We start from the raw sequence: 21,967 nt of genomic DNA, 5'->3' as shown, positions 1-21,967 counted from the left end.
TTAGAAGTTAGCTGAGGATAGAAACTTTTTCTTAGGCACATTTGTACTTCCATTCTAGCACAGTACCAAGACATAGGAAATCTTCAGACAATGTCTGCTGAATAAGTAAATGAGTTACAAATGAGTAAATAAAAACGTGAATGAATGAAAGAATTGATGAATAAATAAGTGAATGAATGATGGAGTATAAGAGTGAATAAATAGATGAATGGGATGGATGGATGGATGGATGGATGGATGGAGAGATGGATAAATGGTTGGATAGATGGATGGATAAGTGAGTGAATGAATAAAAGAAAAAAATGAATGAGTTGAATAATTAATTGGTCAACAATGCCTACCTTATACCCTGAGAAAACCATAATTCAAAAAGAGTCATGTACCAAAATGTTCATTGCAGTTCTATTTACAGTAGCCAGGACATGAAAGCAACTTAAGTGTCCATCAACGGATGAATGGATAAAGATGTAGCACATATATACAATGGCACATTACTCAGCCATAAAAGTAAACAAAACTGAGTTATTTGTAGTGAGGTGGATGGACCTAGAGTCTGTCATACAGAGTGAAGTAAGTCAGAAAGAGAAAAACAAATACCGTATGCTAACACATATATATGGAATTGAAAAAAAAAAATGGTTCTGAAGAACCCAGGGGCAGGACAGGAATAAAGACGCAGACGTAGAGATGGACTTGAGGACACAGGGAGGGGGAAGGGTAAGCTGGGACGAAGTGAGAGAGTGGCATGGACATATATACACTACCAAACGTAAAATCGATAGCTAGCGGGAAGCAGCCACATAGCACAGGGAGGTCAGCTCGGTGCTTTGTGACCACCTAGAAGGGTGGGATAGGGAAGGTGGGAGGGAGGGAGACGCAAGAGGGAGGAGATATGGGGATATATGCACACGTATAGCTGATTCACTTTGTTGTAAAGCGGAAACTAACACACCATTGTAAAGCAATTATACTCCAATAAAGATGTTAAAAAGAAAATAAAAAACAATGCCCACCTAGTCAACAACTGCAGCTTTCTAGATTAGTAAGGGAGGTGGCCTATGGTTTCATAATTAGAGAATGAAGAGAGCTGGTTGCTAGAACTGGGTGTTATAGCTTGTGATGGTTGCATCCGAATGTGGCAACACTCACTGAGTTGGGAAACAGAGAAAAAATGAGCCCGTTTTCCCTCTGAGATGAACAGATGAGTCTCCAGAAACTTGGATGCAATGACTCTAATCTACTCTGTGAAAGAGTGATGATGACACTATTACTAAGGGACTGGAGGAATCTACTACTAAAAAAGTTATACGTATATATACTACATATCTGTATACACTTCTGATATGCTAATCTAACATTTTTCAGAGGAAATATCATGGAATTGAGAAAAGAACACCAGGCAGGGACTCCTGTCACAGCCTTCCTTGCTAACTTGCCGCTTTCCCTCTTTGGGCTGCAGATTCTTCATGAGTAGGAGGGACGGTTTTAAGTCACTGGCCTCCCTGGACCCTTTATCACTAACCTTGTATGGTTCTGTGACTCACTGTGGCCACACTTCTTCAATGGACACTTCTAAGCCTTAGCATGTCAAGGTGCACACACAGACTGGCCTATCAAACATTCGGCTGGCCTGGACAGATTACCCGTGCCTTGCCTCCCAGACTTAAAACTGTCCTGTCTGCTGTACGCTCCCCACACACAAAGTATGTCTTACTTGTAGAGACCGTCGGGCTCCAGACACTTGAAGATGACGGAGTAGATACTGACTTCAGGGACCTCTCCATGGCTTCGACCAGCTGCTACACAAGATGTACCCAGGCCAGAGAGTAAGTCATCGGCAAAACTCAGGAATTCTCCTGGAGGGAGACAAAGAGAGATGAGCTCCCCAGCTCAGGCCTTGGTGAGCAGACATTTCTGCTATTGTCCAAACCCATCAAATGTCTGGATACCATTATTAAGAGGATTAATGGACAGAACAAGCACAGGATATGAAAATGACACAGATCAGTGTCTACTCCTGATGATTCGTTTTGAAATTTATGCCTGAATTTTCTCCACTGTGGAGATACTAATAATACCTACCTTTATAAGAGTGTAGCAAAGCTCAAATGAGGTAAATTACTGTGTCATAAAAATGCATGAAAATGCAACAGGAGGACAGGGCTTTCTGTCTAGAATAACAATTCTGGCCTTGTCACTGCCACTAACTTCCTCTTAACTCCTTAAGCAAGCCTCCTTGGAATTGCTGTTTCCTTCCTTGTACGATGAAGGAGTTGGACTAAGGATATAAAATAGGTCTCATGTCATACGGTCACTCTTACACACTGGTGTACTGGATTCATGGAGTGTCATGTTCAGATGGACAGAGACTAAGGGGGAAAGAGTTCCGTGACTGATTAGTGATGAAGGTCATGAGATAGGAAGGGACAATAGAAGAGAAAGTGCCCCAAACCCCATGATTTCTAAAAGTCAGTCTAGCCATTGGATTTTAGGAGGTTGCTGAAGTTTACTAGAAATAGGGCTAATACAGAAGATGAGATGAAGACTAGAAAGAATAACTGAACATCTGGAATCTTGGGATCTAGTCTTAGCTTTGTGAAGAATTTGCTGTATAGCTTTGGAGAACTAAATTCCCATCTCTGTACTCTAGTTTTCTCCTCTGTAGAGTGAAGGTGCTAGAGTCACTGTTAGGATTTCTGAAAAAAATAAAATAACCTAGATATGCACAAAGATTAAGTTATGAGGATAAACACTGTGGTACTATTTAAACTAGCAAGAATTTTAAAACAACTAAATGTTCAAAGATATCAAAACAGTGATATCAATTATAGTTCAATGATGCAATGGAATATTTTATAGCTATTAAAATCATATTGTGGAAAAATGTGAAGTTATTTGAAAGGCTATTCATGGCATAGTAAGTTTAAAAAGATAGGTTACACTATTACAGAATAATTTTTGGTGGACATTTTACACATATATCTATCTAGAAAAAGAAGGAATAAAATATAGCAAATGAATAATAGTGGCTTTGTCTGGAAGGTTAGATAATGGGTATTTTTTTCTCTCTTATTGTTGCTTATCTCTCTTTTTAAAATTATCTACAAGGAACATGTATTGCTTTTGTAGCAAGACAAAAAAATCAATAAAAATTACTTAAAAATAAAGTAAATGAGCCAGACTAAACGGTCTCTAAGTTCCTTTCCAGTTCTAAAACAGGATGATTTTATAGGCACGTGATGTATTGTATACCACACGATATGAAATGATATGAGGCCTCCCAACTGTTGATGCCTCGTTCTTCTCCATGCCTGATATGGAGGGCATTGTAGCCTCTCCTCGCTTAGATGCTCGGTAATAAACAAGAGGAGGACATCTGTTAACTATCTTCTCTCTACTTGGGATTAAGGACAATCCAACGTGATGGTACTAATGTTGGCCGAGTGTCTGAGAAGACACAGTTCTTCTCTTCCAGGGAATTGAGGGGACAGAATGTACAGATCACTTCCTTTTGGTCTTGTAAAGAAGAGTTTCATTCTTCACCCACAAGTGAACCATGTGACACGTGTCTGACTGAACTGTCTAGATGGCACTAGGATTCAGACGGACAACAGTTCTAAAATGTATTTGTCCCTATGGTCCAACAAAGCAGACCTGATGAGTAGTGGTTTTTGTTTTCTGCTTTTTACAAAGACAGTTCATAGACTCGATATGTAGATGCCAGAACAAGTGTCTGAATCAGGCTAATGTCAGTGACATATAAGTTCAGCTGCTATTGCCAGGCAGACTTGGGACTGAATTTGAGTTCTACTATTTATTACAAGTCCCTTAACTTCTCAAGTCTCAGTTTTCCTTTCTGTAGCAAGGGGTCAATGACTCTTTTATGGGTCTGGAATCTAGAAAGAAAGGCTGAGTCCAGGAAGACAGTCTGTCTAGAACCAGAGGTTTTGCTATTAAAAAAGGAAGAGGTAAATTTAATGCTTCTTTTATCTCAAATTTTGGCATCCCTATTTCTTCTATAGGCCTCTTATGTCAAGCTCCTTCCATAGTAAAATCATAAACCAACAATGTCTTCCAATAGGTATCAAAGCAGAATAATGTATGGGGTGAAAAATAAAGGAGAAAAAAACATGGGACTATTCACTGGATGGAGCGAGGGCTTTGTTTCTCTCGGTTTTTCACGATCCCATGTCTGGCTGCTTGCATTTGTTTTCTCTGAGCTTGGATACATGTCTGTCTGCTTCTCAATTTGTTTCCAGGTAGCCATTGAAAGCGTTGGCCCTTCATGAGAGAATTCAGTATGCCTGTGGCCTGTACTAATTAACTGTCTTCAAGCCAAAAGATGGTTGACATTCATTTTCAAATGCGCATAGTTTTCCAGATATTTCCATGCATTTCAGAATAATTCAGACCATGGATAAAAGCCCCATAAATACGTCTGGTCAGTCAGACTGGCACACAGTTCTAAGGTTTATAGGTTTAGTTCAAGTGAAGAAACTGGATAATGTGGAGTATATCAATAGTCACATCAAGCACATTATAAGGATATTTAGTGTCCAATTCTGTTTGGGACTATATATACATAATAACCTTCAAATGAAAAGAGTTAATATGAAGGAAACGGATATTTTAGTGCCAACTTTTGTTCTTCCCATTTAATCCTCACAACATTCAATCTTAATGAGCTAAATGTAAGTATCTCTGTTATAAAGCTGAAGTTAAGCGCACAAATTTAGGAAGAGACAGAGCTGAGATTTGAACCCATATCATCCTAATTCCAAAGCCATACCTTTTCTTTTATGTTATGCTGCCTCCTAGAGAATGTTTAAAAAAAACGATAGTGTTAGAAAGGGAACTTTCTCAATTTTTTTCAATTTGAGATTGAATTCACGCCACTCTCTTAGCTCTATGGGCTTGGGAAATGAAACAATAAAAGACCTTCTACAGCTTGTAATCTGACAACAGGAAGGGTTGTCAAATACAGACCCATAAAGTGAATTGTAAGATTGCTTGTTTTGGCACTCTATTCCAGAAGGTTTAAATGCAACCTAGAAGGGGACAGGTGAATGCAGCAACCCTCACTGTCCTTCCTTTCCTAGTGGAGGGGGAACTAAGAAAGGCCTGGGGGGCTTCTCCATGTACAAAGGTGAACCAGTGCAATTCAACACATGTATTGTGGTTCCACAGTATACCATGTTCCACGTCTGGAAGCATTATAATTGAATGAACAATAATAAAGTGCAGTGGTTAAGATGTTGGGCTCTGCATTTACACTGCCTAGAATTATATCCTGGTACATCCCCACTTACAGCTAGCTTTGGACAGGTTCCTTGACTCTCTACATCTATTTTATCATATGTTAAATGGGTACAATAATGCTATCTAATGTATATTGTTTACAAATAATAACTATTTGAAATTATTAGTACAATGTCTGGTATACAGTAAGAGCTCAAAAAATATATCAGCTATCATTATTGTTTTTGCTATTATTGTGTCATCATAACAGAGGAGATATAAGGACCCTTAGAGATTATTTTTATCCAAACTGCTCCTTTTCCAGGTGAGGAAACTAAAGCCCAGATAAAGAAAGTGGCATGTCTGTGGCCATACACAAAGTGGGAGGTAGACTTGGAACAGAACTTGGTCTCTTAACTCCTATGGCCTGTGAGATAATTCATATCAGCCGGCGTATTGAGATAAAATCACTGGGAACTGAAGAGCTTCCAAAGCTGCCCCGGGAGCCTGTGCTCCTAAATTTGTGACCAACTTTATTCAACAGGAATGTGAGCTCTATTTACTGGGCATTTACTATGTGCCGGGCACTGTATGTACATGGTACCCGGCTCCACCTTGTCATCTTCTTAAACTTGAAATCTCTGAGAAAGACAGAACGCCCAGGAGAGACAGAAGATGTTCAATAGGTTTCACACATGTAATAAATTCTAACAGTGGCTTGAGAATTAGAATATTTAGAACTCTGGGGATAAGAAGAAATGGCAGATATGGTGGGTGCTGAAGTCTGCCTCCTCTAGACCTATACTAACCTGCAACCAGATCGACTCCAGTTTGATCTATTTTATAAACTAATGGTCCATGTTTTGTTTAGGCTGAAAATAAAAACTGTTTTTAAAAATCTCAGCTTAAAAGTTTTATTGCTTAAAATATTTGAACCCTAAAACTCTGCCACATTCCCTGATAGAAATATAGAGGCTCAGGAATGCTACACCCCCATTCAAGGCTTCGAAGCTACCCCCAGGCAGAGGCCAGAACCCAAATCCAGCTCTTCTGCCTCTGAGCGCCATGCGTCTTCCACTAGGACACTCTGCCCAGGCCACTTCTGTCCCCTCCTCTCTAGGAAGTCGTTACGGCCACATGGCAGAATCCTTCTGTACCCAGGCTGCTACAGCCGCCTTGTCCATGCCTGTCCAAGACTCTGACATTCTTTTTCTGTTTTTCTTTCCTTGAAAACAGATAGGGAGTTGGGAGTCGCTGTACAGGAATGCGCCTGTTCCCCATTATGGCTCTTCTGGGGCTGTAACCCGAGTGGGCTTGGGCCAGACCCTCACACACACTTCTTTATCCACTCAGACTTGAGCCTTGCTCTCATTACATCCACAGAAGAGGTCAATCACAATTCTGCTGAAGCTACAGAACCAAGCCAACAAAGCACAGAGCGATTTTTCTACAGGCCCCACCCCCTGCCTCGATTCTCTCTCTCCCTCCTCCCCTTTCGTCACTCCCTCGATCCTCTTCCTCCTTGTTTTCCCTCTCCTTCTCCTCTCTCTTTCTCTCTCCCTCTCTCACTTCTGATTGAGTTGAGGTCACAGTCAAAGCTGGCCACAAGAGCAAATTGAAAACAGGTTGGGAGAAAAGCAGCAAAGACATTCCAAAATGGAAGGGGCCAGAGCAGTGAGTTATTTAGCCCAGGTGGGGAAAGAGGTCCCTGCTTGGGACTCCACACTCTTTTCAAGAAACGCCAAGGGGATTTAGAGCTACTCTGGGCCTGGCCTCTCTCTAACCTACAGATGCTCTTTGCTGCAGTGCCCAGGGAGAGGCAGGGCTCTGCATTTCCCCACCTTTCCTTTGCTTGGACACATGTAGAAATTCATTCTGAGACCTCGTCAGTGACAAAGTGCATCTTTGAGGGCCTCACACCATTCAGCTGCGGTTGGTTCACTTCTTCCAAGACAATGTTATTTTAAATCGGAAGAACCCGTGTGTGACGATTCTCACATTCATTGAGAGAGGCAGTACGAGATATGAAAAAGAGAGTGTGGGGCTTCCCTGGTGGCGCAGTGGTTGAGAGTCCGCCTGCCGATGCAGGGGACACGGGTTCGTGCCCCGGTCTGGGAGGATCCCACATGCCGCGGAGCGGCTGGGCCCGTGAGCCGTGGCCGCTGAGCCTGCGCGTCCGGAGCCTGTGCTCTGCAAAGGGCGGGGCCACAACAGTGAGAGGCCCGCGTACCGCAAAAAAAAAAAAAAAAAAAAAAAAAAAAAAAAGAGAGTTTGTTTGGGGGGCAGATGACACCTGGTTTTGAAGCCAGGCTCCACCGCTTATGAGCTATATTACATAGGGATGGATGATTAAACTCTGGGAGACCACTCCTTCATCTGGGAAGTAGATGATCGGAGAACTAGACAAGGAGTAAGTAATACATGCAGTCTACCTGCTACATGAACGGTTTACCAGTGTCAATGCTCCCTCGCCCCTGCTGCCCCCTCCCCATCGTGTCTCATCAGTTGGCCTGATGGCAAACTTTTTAGTGGTCAAATTCAGCTGCTTTTAGAAACATTACATAATACCTAACTCCCTAAAACCTTCCCCATTTTTTGCAAAATGAAGTAATTTTTAAAAGCAGGAAGGAAGAAAGGTAGGCAGTCAAGGAGAGAGGGGAAGAAAATGTTTATTTAGCTCTTATTAGAAGGCATCAGCAGTGCTAGACATTTTTGCTTAATTATCTTGATTAAACATTCAAAGCAATCCTGTCTTGATTAATATTCAACACAACCTAATGAATTAGGTTAATTATACGTTTACAAATGAGGGATCAGGTTCAAAGAAGGTAAAACGCCTTGCCTAACAAGATCCACCAAGGAAGAATGGTAGAGAAAAGGCAAGAGCCGGGACTTTTGTCACCCAAAGCCTGTGGTTTTCCTACTACACATTTGCCTACAGACTGTAAGATGCTTTTGGTGAGTGTTGTATTTTGGTTACCTCTGTGTCGCCAGTACCCAGCACAGGGCTGGCCATGCAGGTATTTGTGGAATTCTGTGAAACCAAACTTCAGAGGTTGACGCCTGGATCCACACGCATCTCCCCAACACTAGCACTTGTCATTAGAACTTTCTTTTGGGAAATCAGGCTGCCTCCTGCATGGTCTCTTTCAGGAGTGCATAGGACTCCCATGGTACAGGAGAGAAGGGACTGCCAAAGACGTAAGGGATCCAAAAATGGCCATGGAGGTCTAGCAAATATCTACTGAGAGCCCCTATATGCCTGTGTTGTGCTAAGGGACTTCTGGCACATCCTCACACAAGCCCTCATACAACCTACATCTGTAGGTTTGACCTGCTCTAAAATCTGTCTCCTTCCACTTATAGCAGGCCGTTTTCCACCAGGGAACCAGCTCTCCCCCAATTTCAGTCTATATGATTTAGGTGGAGCTATGGCCTCCTCCCTTCCTCAGAGATGGGCATGTGATCAATGGCATGATATCCCATATCAGAGACCAGCAAGAGATGAACAAGTGACCAAGGCCTGATCAATCAGACTAACATCTGGGACAGAGACCAAGTCCTGATGACATCACTTGAAGCCTTGGATGAGCTGTGTCTGAAGCTAGATATACCCTTGGATATTTCAACTACATGACTCAGTATTTTCCCTTTTCTGCCAAAGCTAGTTTCTATTGGTTTTCCGTTACTTGCAACCAGGAGTCCTACCAGGTACAAATCCTATGAGGTAGATTTTGTGGTTGCCATTTTATAAATGAATAACAAATAAAAAAAAACAGGTCACAGGTCTTAAGCAAGTTGCCCAAGGTCACACTCCATCTAAATAACAAGGCTGGACCTCAAATCCAGAGCTGTCAGATGCCAACACCGGAGCCTCTCCCATCATAAAACACTGCCTAGGGCAGAGGATAAAAGGATTCTATGATTCAACAAACCACCGAGTTATCTCCAGTGTCCTGCTTCCTCTGGCCCTGTCTTCTGACCTCACTGCCTGTGCTCCCTCCCCCCCACTCCCTCCAGCCAGGCTGGTACCCCTCCTCCTCTAATGCGCAGACCATGCTCCTTACACAGGGCCTTTGCACCTGTGGTCTCCGTGCCTGGACAGTTCCTCCCCATGGCTTTGCATGCTTCACTCCCTCTCCTTAGCCAGATCATGGCTGAAATGTCACTTGCTCAGAAAGGCCTTCTCCAGCTACTCACTCTACTCCAATCCCTCTCTATCCCCTATTTCACTTCATAAGACATATCGTTCTCTCTTATACTGATGAATTACTGGACTGCCTGTATCGTAAGCCCCCTGATGAAGAGACTTTCTTCACTTAGCAAGCTGCCTATACATAGCGTGTTCTCCAGAGACAGTTGTCTAGGGAAAGAGTGTATTTACTGTGTACTGTAAAAAGAGTGGATGGCTGAGAGCGCAACATAAAGAAGAAGGTCTTAGTTTGCATTCCCTGGAGAGCAAAGCCTAAGAGAAGGGCTTGGGTGCAGATGGTTTATTTAGAGGGGGACTCCAAGAAACAGGCATGGGGAAATGGGAAGCATGAGGCAGTGAAGAGGGACAGTCAACACAGAGGTGCATCACTAAACGTGCCGCTGTGAGTCCTGGGGGCTCGAGCCTACTGCGACCTTCTGAGGAGTGAAAGGGATGTCTCCCAGAACTGTTTCGTTGAAAGCTGGGGGGCTGGAGCACATATCCGCCGGTGATTCCTGGCGGCCATCGGTGGAGAGCCTTCCCCGGGACAGTGAATTTCCCCACATGTTTTTTTTTTTTTAATGTGGCTTGCCCCCAAGTCCTAGGGAGCTCAATCTCATACAAGGCCATGGGACAGAAAGTACAAGTGTGCATTTGAGGTCACCGGCAGCAGAAGGTGAGCCTGGGTGTGCACCACAGTTGCAGCAGAAATAACCCTGGGCCAAGAGGCTGTGTCACTGCCCCAGTGGCATCTGCTACAAAGACCCAATCTCTGCCTTTGAGGAATTGATAGAAAGATCCACTGCTGAGTCTTCCTCACTGAGGTCTAGGATGGACCTGATAGCTCCACTGCTGAAACAGTCCACAGTTACCGAACACCCACTCCATGCCAGGGGGGGCACTAGGCACTGCAGGCATAGTCCTCAGCCACACAGGCAAAGCCCCCCCCCCCCCCCCCCCCGCCGTGGTGCTCACAGCTAAACAAGGCAGAACTGCAGTGGCTGCTTTCGTCAGCAACCCTCCAAAGAGTCTTGCAACTTGTTATTAATACAGAATTTAATAGTATTAACCTCAGCATTAATATGCAGTTGGCTAATAGAGCCTGCCCTTTTCTACAGCTGGATTCATTAGGGCCGTAAAAGCCCTCGTCATCCCTGCCATCTTGAGGACAAATGATGCTAATACCTTTGGCCAGACTGGGTGTTGCTAACACGTGTGAGGAGAGCCGGTCTGGGGACCGGACTGCGGGAGAGGAGGGGCGTGCAAGGAGAGCCAGGCCCCTCATCTCCCTCGCCATCACTCTTTGAGGACCTCAGTGTGCGTTTCCTGACATCACAGCACTCGTATTTCTTCTCTTTCTTTCCTTTTTAAAATCATCTCCCTAAACATTGCATTGTCGTGAAGCAGAAAGGACCAACCGTACACGATGTGCTTCTCATCCGACTCTTGGTTCCTCTAACACATCCTACTTTCTCCAGGCCCCAGTCTTCACCCAGCGTCTCCCTCTCTGGGCAAAAAGGCAGAAAACTTGTGCGCTGACGGTGGGCCCTAATAGCCCCTCTGACCGCAGTTGTGATGAAACAGCATATCATCTGGCAGAGCTGGGTTATCATTCACATTTTGTCAAGAGGCTCAGAGAGAGAGTTGGGGCACACACTGCCCAGCTACACAGCTAGTACACAGCGAGTCTGGGACTTGAAGCCGGGCTGATCCAGTGCCAGAGCCTGTGGTTTTCCCACCACAACACGCACTTCCTAATTGTTCTATCTCTGTGGGCCTCAGTCTCCTCGTCTCTAAAAGGAGGATGTCAGCATCTCCTCTGCAGGGGGCTCATGAGGAGTGAATTCAATTAAGTCCATTAAAAAAAATATATATATATATATGTGCCTTATAATCTGCAAAGAGTGATGCATCTGCAAAAGACTGTTGTTGGCGGAAATCCGCAGAGTGCAGGTAAGATGATACAAATGTCAGGTGGGTGCTTCTGCAGTTAGGAGGAGGGAGAAGAGACCACCCTTTGGGGGGTGGCGAGGTACGTCAGTGTTCAGTCCCAAGGACACACCGGGGAAAACAAAGTGTGATGACAAAGGACCTTTACGAGCCCAAAAACATAACCGCCAGTGACACAGAGCAAAGAAGAAAGGCGTCGGGGGTGGGGGGTGAGGATGCTATAGTGCAGGGAAATCTAGGGCTAGCTTCCTGGGATTGGAGCTTCCAAACTCTCGTCAGCTCTGGAGAACTGGCTTCTCCTCCTTCATTTCAGCGGAAGTTGCACATCCTCAGAGCCTTCTGCACCACCCTGTCTGAAGGAAACCCATCCTCTGCCCGTTCTCCGTTGTACCTCATCATAGAACTTGCGATTTCCTTCTGAGCACTGGTGACAAACTAGCTACTATAGTTGTTTGCTTTCCTCCTTATTTTCATTTGATCACTAAAATGTTAGCTCCATGAGTTCAGGAGCCTCGTCCATCTTGTTCACCGTCTCCTCAGGGGCTGGCAGAGTATGGAAGACATAGCAGCCATTCATTAAAGATCCACTGACTGAAGTGGGGGCAGGTGAGGCTGGAGAAGGAAGAAAGTAACTAATGACTCAGCTAGGCTTTGTAAATGTGTCGAGACAACTTAAGTTTTCGCTCATACCCAGGATCTTTCTGAAACCTTCCCTTGGTCACCCCTCCGTCCAGCAGGAGTCAGTCAGACTCCTACTCTGGGCTCCCTCGGTGGCCTTGCTTCCCACCATTGTGGCCCTTGACCCACTGTCCTGCGATCACCTACTCAGTGTCCCCCCCCCCTCCCCCGTGGCCTGGGAGGAACTGTGGAAAGGGACCTGCCTTATCCACCATCTGAGCCCTGTGATGGGAATGCAAAATAAGCAAGTTGATGAACAGGTAGGACGAAGGCCCACGAGGGGAGCAGTGGGCTGGGGCTTCCTTGTGCAACAGCCTTTGAATTGTGTCAGAAAGAGCGATCCCATGAGGCCAGCAGATCTCGTGTGAAAAGGCCCTGGTTCCAGAGTAAGAGGACACGGGCTGCACCCCTGCCTCTCTGTGAGACTCTGTACAGATCAGTTTATCTCCCTCTGCCAGGGCAAATGACCACGATCGAAACAAAGGGCATCAAGCACGCTCCCATCCCTTACCTGATCCGATCTTGCAGCTAACCCCGACCTTGTGACCCTTTTATTTTCCTCGATACATGCCTATCACTTTGCTCCCTCTGTCTTACCTTCCCCAAGCTCTTTGTCTCGTTGTCAGCCCCCCCGACACACACCTCAGGAAATCTCCCTCATTAATATTATTCCTCTTGATCTCTGCCCAATCCTGGCATTTCTATGCAGCCAAGCCCTCTGCTGTATCACCTCGGCGTCCACACTGGCTGTCCACGATCCTTTTGATTCTTGTCTCTGCAACGAGACATGGTTTTCTCTTCCTACAGCCCTCTCCTTTGCAAAGCCCTTTACGGTTGGCATTGCATGCCCCGGCCTCCGCATCATATTTAAGCTTCACAAATGCTCGGTGAGGTGGGCAAGACGAGATGCAAGTGAAAAATTACATTGTACAAAAGGGGAAACTGAAGCTCGGGAAAGAGGTACTGGGGCTGGAGCGCACATTTCCTGACTCCTGATCTAGTGCATTAGCAGCTGTACCTCGTGCCCTTGTCTCTTCATCCAGACTGTGAGCCCAACCACGACTAACACAGCTTCAGAGCCACACCCTGAAGTACCTTAATGAGGCACTCACCCGTACTGAGCCCTCCACACGTTACTGACTTAGACTATTACATTTACTGAGACACCAGTATCAAATGCTGGGTGGCGGGAAAGTAGCAGAAAAGGCAGTACTGTGCTCAGTCCTGGGTTTAAAAACTGACTTTGCTAAATGACTCTTCCAAGCAAGTTACTTAATTTCTCTAAGCCTCATTTTCTTCCTCTGTAAAATGGATGTGAAAATGCCTATATTAAAGGAATCAATGGAATCATATTGAGAATTAATGTCGACAATTAGCACAGTGCCTGGCACATGGTAAACATTCAACAAATGGCAGCTTTACTGTTATTAGCGTTATGAAAAGCACCAAGTCACGGAACATTTCACATGGGGTAAGTAGAGAAGAGGAAAGTCAGCAATCCAGGGAAAGTGAATTCTCCTCATGAATTTAGTACCTCTTGCTCCTCCCAGACCAGAACTGCACACACTATGTGCCCAGAGATTAAAACCTGCTGAATGCCCAAATCTTCTCCCCTCTTCTAAATATAGAAGCCTCAAAGCCTGGGGTGAGCAGACAGTTAGTTGGGTTATCTTCAGTAGATAAGGGAGCCTCTGCTTGTCCTTCTTCTTTCCCCCTGTGGGGAAATGTAAGCTTCAAACCCAGTCTGACCAGGACCCTCCAAAGGTGGCCTCAAGGGGTACCCCCATCAAGTCACCAGGGAGGACTGAATGAGATCCTGAGTCCATTCCACTACCCAACCCACTTCCTCACCACCCTCACGCACGCACACTCCTCTCCTCATCCAACCCCTGTGCTCAGCCCCCCCCACCCCAATCAGGGAGCATCCAGGAGGGTGGAGAGAGGGCCAGCAGAGATAAGTCAGGTTTTCTGGTGGTGAGAGCAACACCATTCCACCAAGATGAGGTGCATCACTGAGAAGGAGGTGGGACCTGGGAGGTGGCAGAAAGAGGTAGATTTCCAAATGAGAGAGACAGACACAGACTGAGAGAAAAAGACAGAGACAGACACACAGAGAGAAGGAAATAGGGAGGAATAGAGAAGGGCAGTCAGAGAGGACCACTGCTAGGAAATACTAAGAGACAAAGAGACTGATGTAGATACAGACAGTGGTAGAAAGGAATAGAGAGAGAAAAGGGGATAAAGAGTCAGAGAGGGGAAGAGAAGGTCGGAGAAAAACAGATACAGGTAGAGATCAAAACGGAGAGGAATAGAGACAGAAGGAGGCCAAGATGAAGAGAAACAGGGAGGAAGGGAGGAAGGCATAAAGGGAGGGAGGAAGGAAACTACCCAGAAAAAGAACAGGACAAGACAAAAACAGAAAGAGCAGGGGCAGAGGCAGAGAGAAAGGTGGGGAGCGAGAGAGCTGGATGTTGAGGTCCAGCGCTGCAAGACGAGGAATGAGGAAGCGTGGCTCTCCCCAGGGCTGGCCTGTGTTCCTTCTCCTCTTCCCATTCTCCACGGCCTTACCCAACGCGCTGACACGGGAGACAGACCCTGGCCCAGAGGGTGGAAACCAAGACAGCCAAAGACCCTATTTTCCCACAGCCTGACTGGAGGAGGGCCTTGGGGTCCCTCTTAAACCCCACAGGGAGAGGTGACTCTCTGAAGAGGTTCAGAGGCCAGAAGTGCTTCCACCAGAAACAGGCACCCTTGAACATTTGATCAGGGCAACTTTAGTGACCTCTGGTTCCATGTACGCCAGGGGAAATGATCTGGAAGGTGAAGAAGGAAGAACGAGTAGGCAATAGTCATGTTCATCTAAATCCCCTCTTCTATCCCTCCCACACACAGATTTTTTTTTTCCACTCTCTATTGAAATGACTCCCTGGCCTTCCCATTTATAGGAAAAGTTTCCTTTAAATAGAGAAGGGGAAACGAGTCCTCTCTTCAATCCACAATGAAAGCTATAAGACCGTTTTCAAGCTTGGAAAATTTGGCTGGTCAGTTTTTCCTACTGCTTAATGCATGCCTTAGGTTACGTTGAATGGGTAAACACAGTTTATAAGTGACTAACTCATACCTAACTCTACAAGTTTATAGCCATATGTATATGGTATATTGTAATATATAAAAAGTACATTATACATATATACCATCTGCATTTATATAGCATACATAAAATGTACCTGTATATATGCATGTGTGCATATATATAAATACACATATATTTATATGTACACACATAAACACACACATGTATAAATACGTATACACGTGCACGTGTGTATAAACAATCCCTCAAATTTGTACAGCTCCTTAGGGTTCACAAAGTCCTCTCCTTCTCTCGTTTGATCCTTACAACAACCCTGGGAGGTAGACAGGGTAGGATTATTGTCCCCAGTTTCCTGGTACCTGTGGCTACGGCAAAGGCTCCAGGGACCCTCAGGTCTCGAAGCGGTCACAGTTCTCCTCTCCACAGTCATGCAGACTGATTTCCTGAGCACAGGTCGGGCAGTGCCCACTTCTGGACCTGAAAGGATGCAAAGCCAAGGGAAGCCTGAGGCATCACCTGTTTTAGGGCTTCATTTTACAGACCGGAGGACTGAAGCTCAGAGAGTCGCTGCTAACCTATATGGTGCCTCTGTGCAAATTAGAAAAAAACAAGCATCCCTTCCTTAAGACACCTTTCTTCTATGTATCTGAAAATTGCCTTAGCATTCTGAGTTCCTAGAACAAGACACTTGATCAATCATTAATACGTGTCCACAATGCCTACAATTGGAATGGTGGACTTTTACATGTGGTAGCATTCTGCACTGTGAAACTTGTACAACTGTATGTGGCATTCCTAGGAGTGAGCTCGGCCAAGGTCAGGGCAGAGAGGAGGGCAGGAGAGAGGGTTGGGAAGGTCAGATGAGGAGGGACCAACCTGGATTGCTGGGGTCCAAGAAGACAACTCATTTCAATTAAAGCTTAACAGGAGAATGATAATAACTAGTGTTTATTAAGCACTTAATCATGACTGATGCTTGCAGTAACCCTTGAGAGTAGGACTTATGTCTAACCATTGCTTGCATTTCTTCCATGCCTTCTTAACTAATATTAATAATAAATATTATTCACAGTCTTTTAGGTACTATGCTTAATATTTCATGCACTTCAGCTCATTTCAGCTTCACAAGAACCAAAGCTATTTCCCCACATTTCGGATGAAGATATGAAGACCCACAGAGGTGTAGTAACTCACAGAGGTGGCCCAGGTCACGTGGCAAATTGTGTGGCTGAGATCTAGGTTTTATAAGGAAAGGATAGAGATAGAGATATTGTCACATGTTGCATCCTCTGAAGATAACTGAAATGCTTTCCACACTCCGTCACTACTGATCATCCTAGCACACCAGACCCTACTTTGTATACAGGGGCATCAATATCCAGCAAAGGGAAGGGATTTGCCTCAGTCATATCACATGAAGCAGCAGCCAAGAATGAAAGCAGCAAAAAAAAAAATAACAAAAAAACCCGAATGAAAGCAGCTCTCTGACTTCTCATTCTGTGTGTTTTCCAGTGTCTGACAGTCTACCCATTCCTTTAATCACATTGAGGTTGCTGACGAAGGAGCCATCTGGATGATGTATTCACGGAGTCTCTGCTCTGCGGACACTACAGTGGCTCCAACTCAGCTTTTCCCTGGTACCTAGCTTGCCTCCTTGTTTCCACCTCTCCCTCACCAATGTTGCAAATGGATATGAAGAGTCATCAGAAATATAAAAGGGAAGGGAGGGAGGGAGGGAGGGAGGGAGGGAGGAAGGAAGGAAGGAAGGAAGGAAGGAAGGAAGGGAGGGAGGGAGGGAGGGAGGGAGGGAGGGGCAGGGAGGGAGGGAAGGGAAAGGCAAAACAAAATCAATGGCAGAAGTCTGCTGCTACAGGCAAAGAAAGCACTGTCTTTGGACACCAACAGAACTGGGTTTCCTGCCTTCAGCATCCTCTTGTATAAATGGGAATAAGTACTCCCACTTTGATGGAATGTTTTGAGGAATTAATGTGCTTTAAAGTGTCTGGCCCAGTGCTTGCCCTTGATGTATAAAATATGTTTCCAAGGCAAGGAGAAGTGGCTCTCGGCCAGGGGCACTCATACTGGGCTAGAACTTTACAATGTATGTGTCACCTCATATCCATCAACTCCTTACCATGGTCTGTAAGACCTAAGTGGTCCAGGGCCACACTACTGCTGCAGCTACAGCCCCTTGCCCTCTCCACTGGCCAACTCTACTTCAATGACTCTGAAGTCATGTCATCAGAGAGGTATTCCCTGATCATCTTAACAAAAATGGCACCCCCCAGCCTCCACCCCCAAATCCTGCTTTCTTTCATCATCATCCCCCCTTCTCCCACTTCACGATAGGGAGGCAATCGTTGTCGTTGTTGTTCAGTGCCATGTCCTCAGCTTCTAGAATAGTGTTTGGTACACAGTGGGTGTTCAACAAGTGTGTGTTGAATGAACTCATGGTTCCTCCCAAAACGTCAAGAGGCTAGCCAAGCTGGCATTCTGATTCCCATTTTACACATTAATAAACTGAGGCCTGGGGATGTGAAGAAACTTCTCCAAAGGCCTCCCACGGGTAAATGACAGAGGAGGGACTGGCAAGCTGAGCTGTCAGACTTAAATCCAAAGTCATTTCTATCCAACCAAGTTGTATTTCCCATTCCCGCTCCCCTTCACCTCCAGGTAAACCCTGGGGAGTGGTGTTACTTGGGACTCTGTTGCTTAGGTGATGTCGCAGGAGATGGAGGTGTGAGGAGCGATTTCCCTGAGTGTTCTCCACCCAGACATGGGCCTTGCCAGGGCCGTCCTGTAGACAAGCCAGAGCACTGGTGCTCGGCTGGGAGCAGGCAGCAAAGCATCCGTGTTGCAGACCAGCCAGCAGCAGCCAGGTGGAGAAAGGGATGGTATCAAGTTGGGAGAATGTGGGAAGAGGGCAGGCAGGGGTTGCTGTAGCCTCTCCAAGGCTCCAGAGAGCCAGGCAGGAGAAAGCCAATCACCCTTTCAGAGCAATTTCCGCTCTATAAAGAGGTGATGACTTACTTCATCGCCCCGAGGTTTCCACTTGGGAGGGAGGGACTCATGGACTCCTCAGTTCCCTAGAGAGGAAAGGAACCTGGGCTTGGACTTGGGCTGTGCTTTGACTTCCTTTGTGACTCACCTGCCCTCTCTGGATGTCAGTTCTCTTGTCTATTAAAATAATTCTTGGGCCTAGAGGAACTCTGGGGTTTGGTTTGGGGGAGACGGTGTCGAGGAAAACATGTGTCACGTCACGTGCCCATGCAACAGGCTGGCACTGTGCTTGCTGCTCTACGTACGTGATCGCTTTAATCCTCACAGAAACGTGTGAAGCTGGCATTATTATGCTTACTTTTCAATTGAAGAAATGGACGTACAAGATCAACAACTCACACAGATGGTGCACAACCACGCTGGGGTCAGAGCCAAGGGCTATCCAGGCTCTACATAAGGTGTCCCTTCAAATGCAGAGCTGGAGTATTGTCATTTGACAGCCTCAGAGTCAGAGTCCGGTCCCATAGAGACCACTGAAGTGAATCTTCCGTTTCCCAGATGGAGAAGTAGGCACAGAAAGGAAAGTGAGTTGCCTGAGGTCACACAGCAGGCTCAAAGCAGAGTCCGATGAGTTCAGGGAGGAGGCATTAGACACTGGCTGCATGGTGGCAGTACTGACACAGGCATCATCTTCATCATCTCACCCAGCTCTACAACCTGCAGGAGTTTCACCACGCTCCACTCTCTCTCTTCTAGAACTTCAGTGCCCTTTCAACGTGTCCTTTCCACAGGACCAGCCAACAGACTGTGAGGTGGTGTGTGTGTGTGTGTGTGCGTGTGTGTGTGTGTGTGTGTGCACGTGCGTGGTAAAGACACCCACTGGGAAGTCCTCATCCACGAGGGCATCACTGACGCCCTTGCCCACATGCACCATAGCACTTTACAGTTTACAGGGCACTTTCCTTTTCTTTCTTTCTTTTGATCCTTACAGCAACACTTCTGAGCAGATGATCTTACTTTCACTTTGTAGATAAGGAAAGCTGAGGATCAGCAAAGGGAGTTGACTTGTCACAGCAGTAAGTGTGAGGCGTGGAATTGTTGTGAAGGATCTAGGAGCCGGATGCAGCTCCGCTACCTTCCTGTCAAGTGACCTTTCCTCAGCAACCCCACGCAAGATAAGGGATGATTAGAGAGCAAAGAGGGGAGTGCTTCCACAGAAGGAAGCACAGGGAAGAAAACAAGGCGAGGCTATGGGACAAGGAAGAGGTCGTTTGGAAGACATGAGCAAGATGGAGTTGAGAAGATCCTCCAGGTGCAGTTTTCCAGGTGGCAATGAGGGTGGAGGTTTCAGCCTTTACAATATCTTTTCCATCCCACACCTCTCCCCATCTCTGAACTTTCAAACAGATTCCCTGGTAAGCTGAATTTTCAAACAGTTCCAATTTGGATGTCAGTATGCATTTTGATTTCTCCCCTCTTCTGGAGACAGAATGCTGATTTTGATTAGGGTCAACCTGCCCCTCCCCGCCACCACAGACAGAAAACAGCAAAACCTACATCATAAGTCAACTGTTATTTGTCGATGGTTGCTTGGGTGGTGGGCATGTGAGCCAGGTGTAGGGAAAGCGTGCTGGAGGGCTCCCGAGAAAGGTTTCCTCCCTCTCTTGGGATAGAAACACAGGAAGAGAGTCCATTTCCTCCTTTGAACATATCCAAATGTAATGCTTCAAAGTCCTGTGGTGACCTTGTGATTGGAGCCAGGCAGCCATCTTACTACAAGCTTGGAGAAGAAACAAGAGCATTACAGAGGACTGGGGCTGGATCTCCCAGAGGTCACTCTTGGATCCACCCGACCTCTGGACTTCTGGTAAAACGAGGTAATACGGTTCCTTATTGCATAACTTGCTGTGAGTCGCAGTTACTGTTATGTGAAGCCAAAGGTCACCTGACTCTCCTCCTGGTGGCTCTTATGTGCAGCCTGCTTTGTGACCCCGTGCAGCTCTCAGCAATGCGGTTGTGACCCACTGAGTCAGGTCATCAGAAGTTATTAGTCACAAATAAGAGAGATAAAATATTTAGGAATGTTTGGGGCTTCCCTGGTGGCGCAGTGGTTAAGAATCCACCTGCCAATGCAGGGGTCACAGGTTCGAGCCCTGGTCCGGGAAGATCCCACATGCCTCGGAGCAAGTAAGCCCGTGAGCCACAACTACGGAGCCCACATGCCACAACTACTGAAGCCCGCGCGCCTAGAGCCCGTGCTCTGCAAAAGAGAAGCCATCACAATGGGAAGCCCGCGCACGGCAACGAAGAGTAGCCCCTGCTCATCGCAACTAGAGAAAGCCCGCGCACGGCAACGAAGACCCCAAAAATAAAATAAATAAATAAATTTATAAAAAGAAAAAGAATGTTTGGATAAACAACAAGGTCCTATTGTATAGCACAGGGAACTATATTCAATATCCTGGGATAAACCATAATGGGAAAGAATATGAAAAAGAATGTATATGTGTGTGTAACTGAGGCACTTTGCTGTACAGCAGAAATTAACACAGCATTGTAAATCAATCATACGTCAATTTAAAAAAAATGTTTGGCTTTTTAGAAAATCTAGACCAATGGTTCTGAAACTTTATTATGCACCATTTATTATGATGGGCGATTCTTTTTAAAACAGAGATTGCTGGGCCCTCACCCCCAAGAGTTACTAATTCAGTAAATCTGTAGTGGGGCTTAAGGATTTAAGTTTCTAACAAGTTCCCAGATAGTGCTGTTGCTGTTGGTAAGAACCACATTTTGAGAACAAGTGATTTAGACAATTTTTGTAATAATGTCCCTCACACTTATTTGCATATAAATAGGATTTCTCCGGCAAGAGAAGAAAGAAGAGGAACTGTAGCGAGAAGTCAAACTCCTGGAAATCTCTTGGCGAGGTGTCTTGCATTGACTACGCTCTTCACATGTGTCATGTGGGAATAAGGGTTGAGATACAAGATTCCCGATGCCCATGGCTTCAGACTCACAGAGACTATGATGTAGGTGCGGTGATTGATGACACAGGAAGATGCTCGTTTTCATCCCCTGCCACAAGGCTAACATGTCTGTGAGCTCAAAAGGTACTAACTATTGTCATTATCCATAACTCTGTTGTCATCATTTAGACTTTATATATTCCTTTCACATCCATCATTTCACTTAAACTTTATAACAACACTATGAAAAAGATCATGATGATTAGAAAAAGGATGAGAAGACAAGGGAGAAGAGGAGGTGGGTGAGGAGGGGAAAGAAGAGGCTGACTGCCACTGTACAGATGTGGAAACTGAGGCTGAATGACTTGTCCCTGTCATACAGTAAGTAAATTCCTGAGCTAAGACTCAAAGCCAGGTCTGCCTAAATTCTGTATTATACTAAACTGTGGTATTTGTTGGTGAGTTGGCACAGGTATTAACTGTGGATAAGAAAAAGAAAATTCAGGTACTCTAGGGCTATCTCACCTTCCAAAAGAAGGCTAACTTCTTGCTTTAGAAGCAGAGCAGGCCTAGCCTACTGGGACAGCATGGTATAGAAAAAAGAGTGTGTTGACCTTGGGTGGGTTACTAAACTTCTCTGAGCATCCATCTTCTCGGCTTTACAAGGTCATAACGCCTTTCTTGCAGAACTGTGAAGACTAGCAATATTATATAGAAAGACCCTAACAGTCCTTGGCCCAAAGTAGGCCCTGAATAACAGGAGGCTCTTGTGATTTTGATACTGATGATTATTTAGGTAGGTTCCGAGAATGAACACGTATGAGGCAGGTGGCAGGAAATGGTTCC

General features: G+C 45.5%; 1 protein-coding gene across 5 annotated transcripts in view; it reads right to left on the bottom strand.

Moving 5' to 3' along the window:
- The window catches only part of ASTN2 (astrotactin 2), a 911,658-nt gene that overhangs the window by 52,915 nt on the left and 836,776 nt on the right, over positions 1–21,967 (bottom strand). For all 5 annotated transcript variants that reach the window (XM_059071227.2, XM_067040875.1, XM_067040874.1 and 2 more), the window contains one exon: positions 1,715–1,856. In XM_059071227.2, the coding sequence (XP_058927210.1) occupies positions 1,715–1,856 (142 nt within the window). The remainder of the gene's footprint in view (positions 1–1,714; positions 1,857–21,967) is intronic.

Source organism: Kogia breviceps, chromosome 8, assembly GCF_026419965.1.
Source record: "Kogia breviceps isolate mKogBre1 chromosome 8, mKogBre1 haplotype 1, whole genome shotgun sequence".
Classification (NCBI taxonomy): domain Eukaryota; kingdom Metazoa; phylum Chordata; class Mammalia; order Artiodactyla; family Physeteridae; genus Kogia; species Kogia breviceps.
This window is presented reverse-complemented; position numbering and strand designations above follow the sequence as displayed.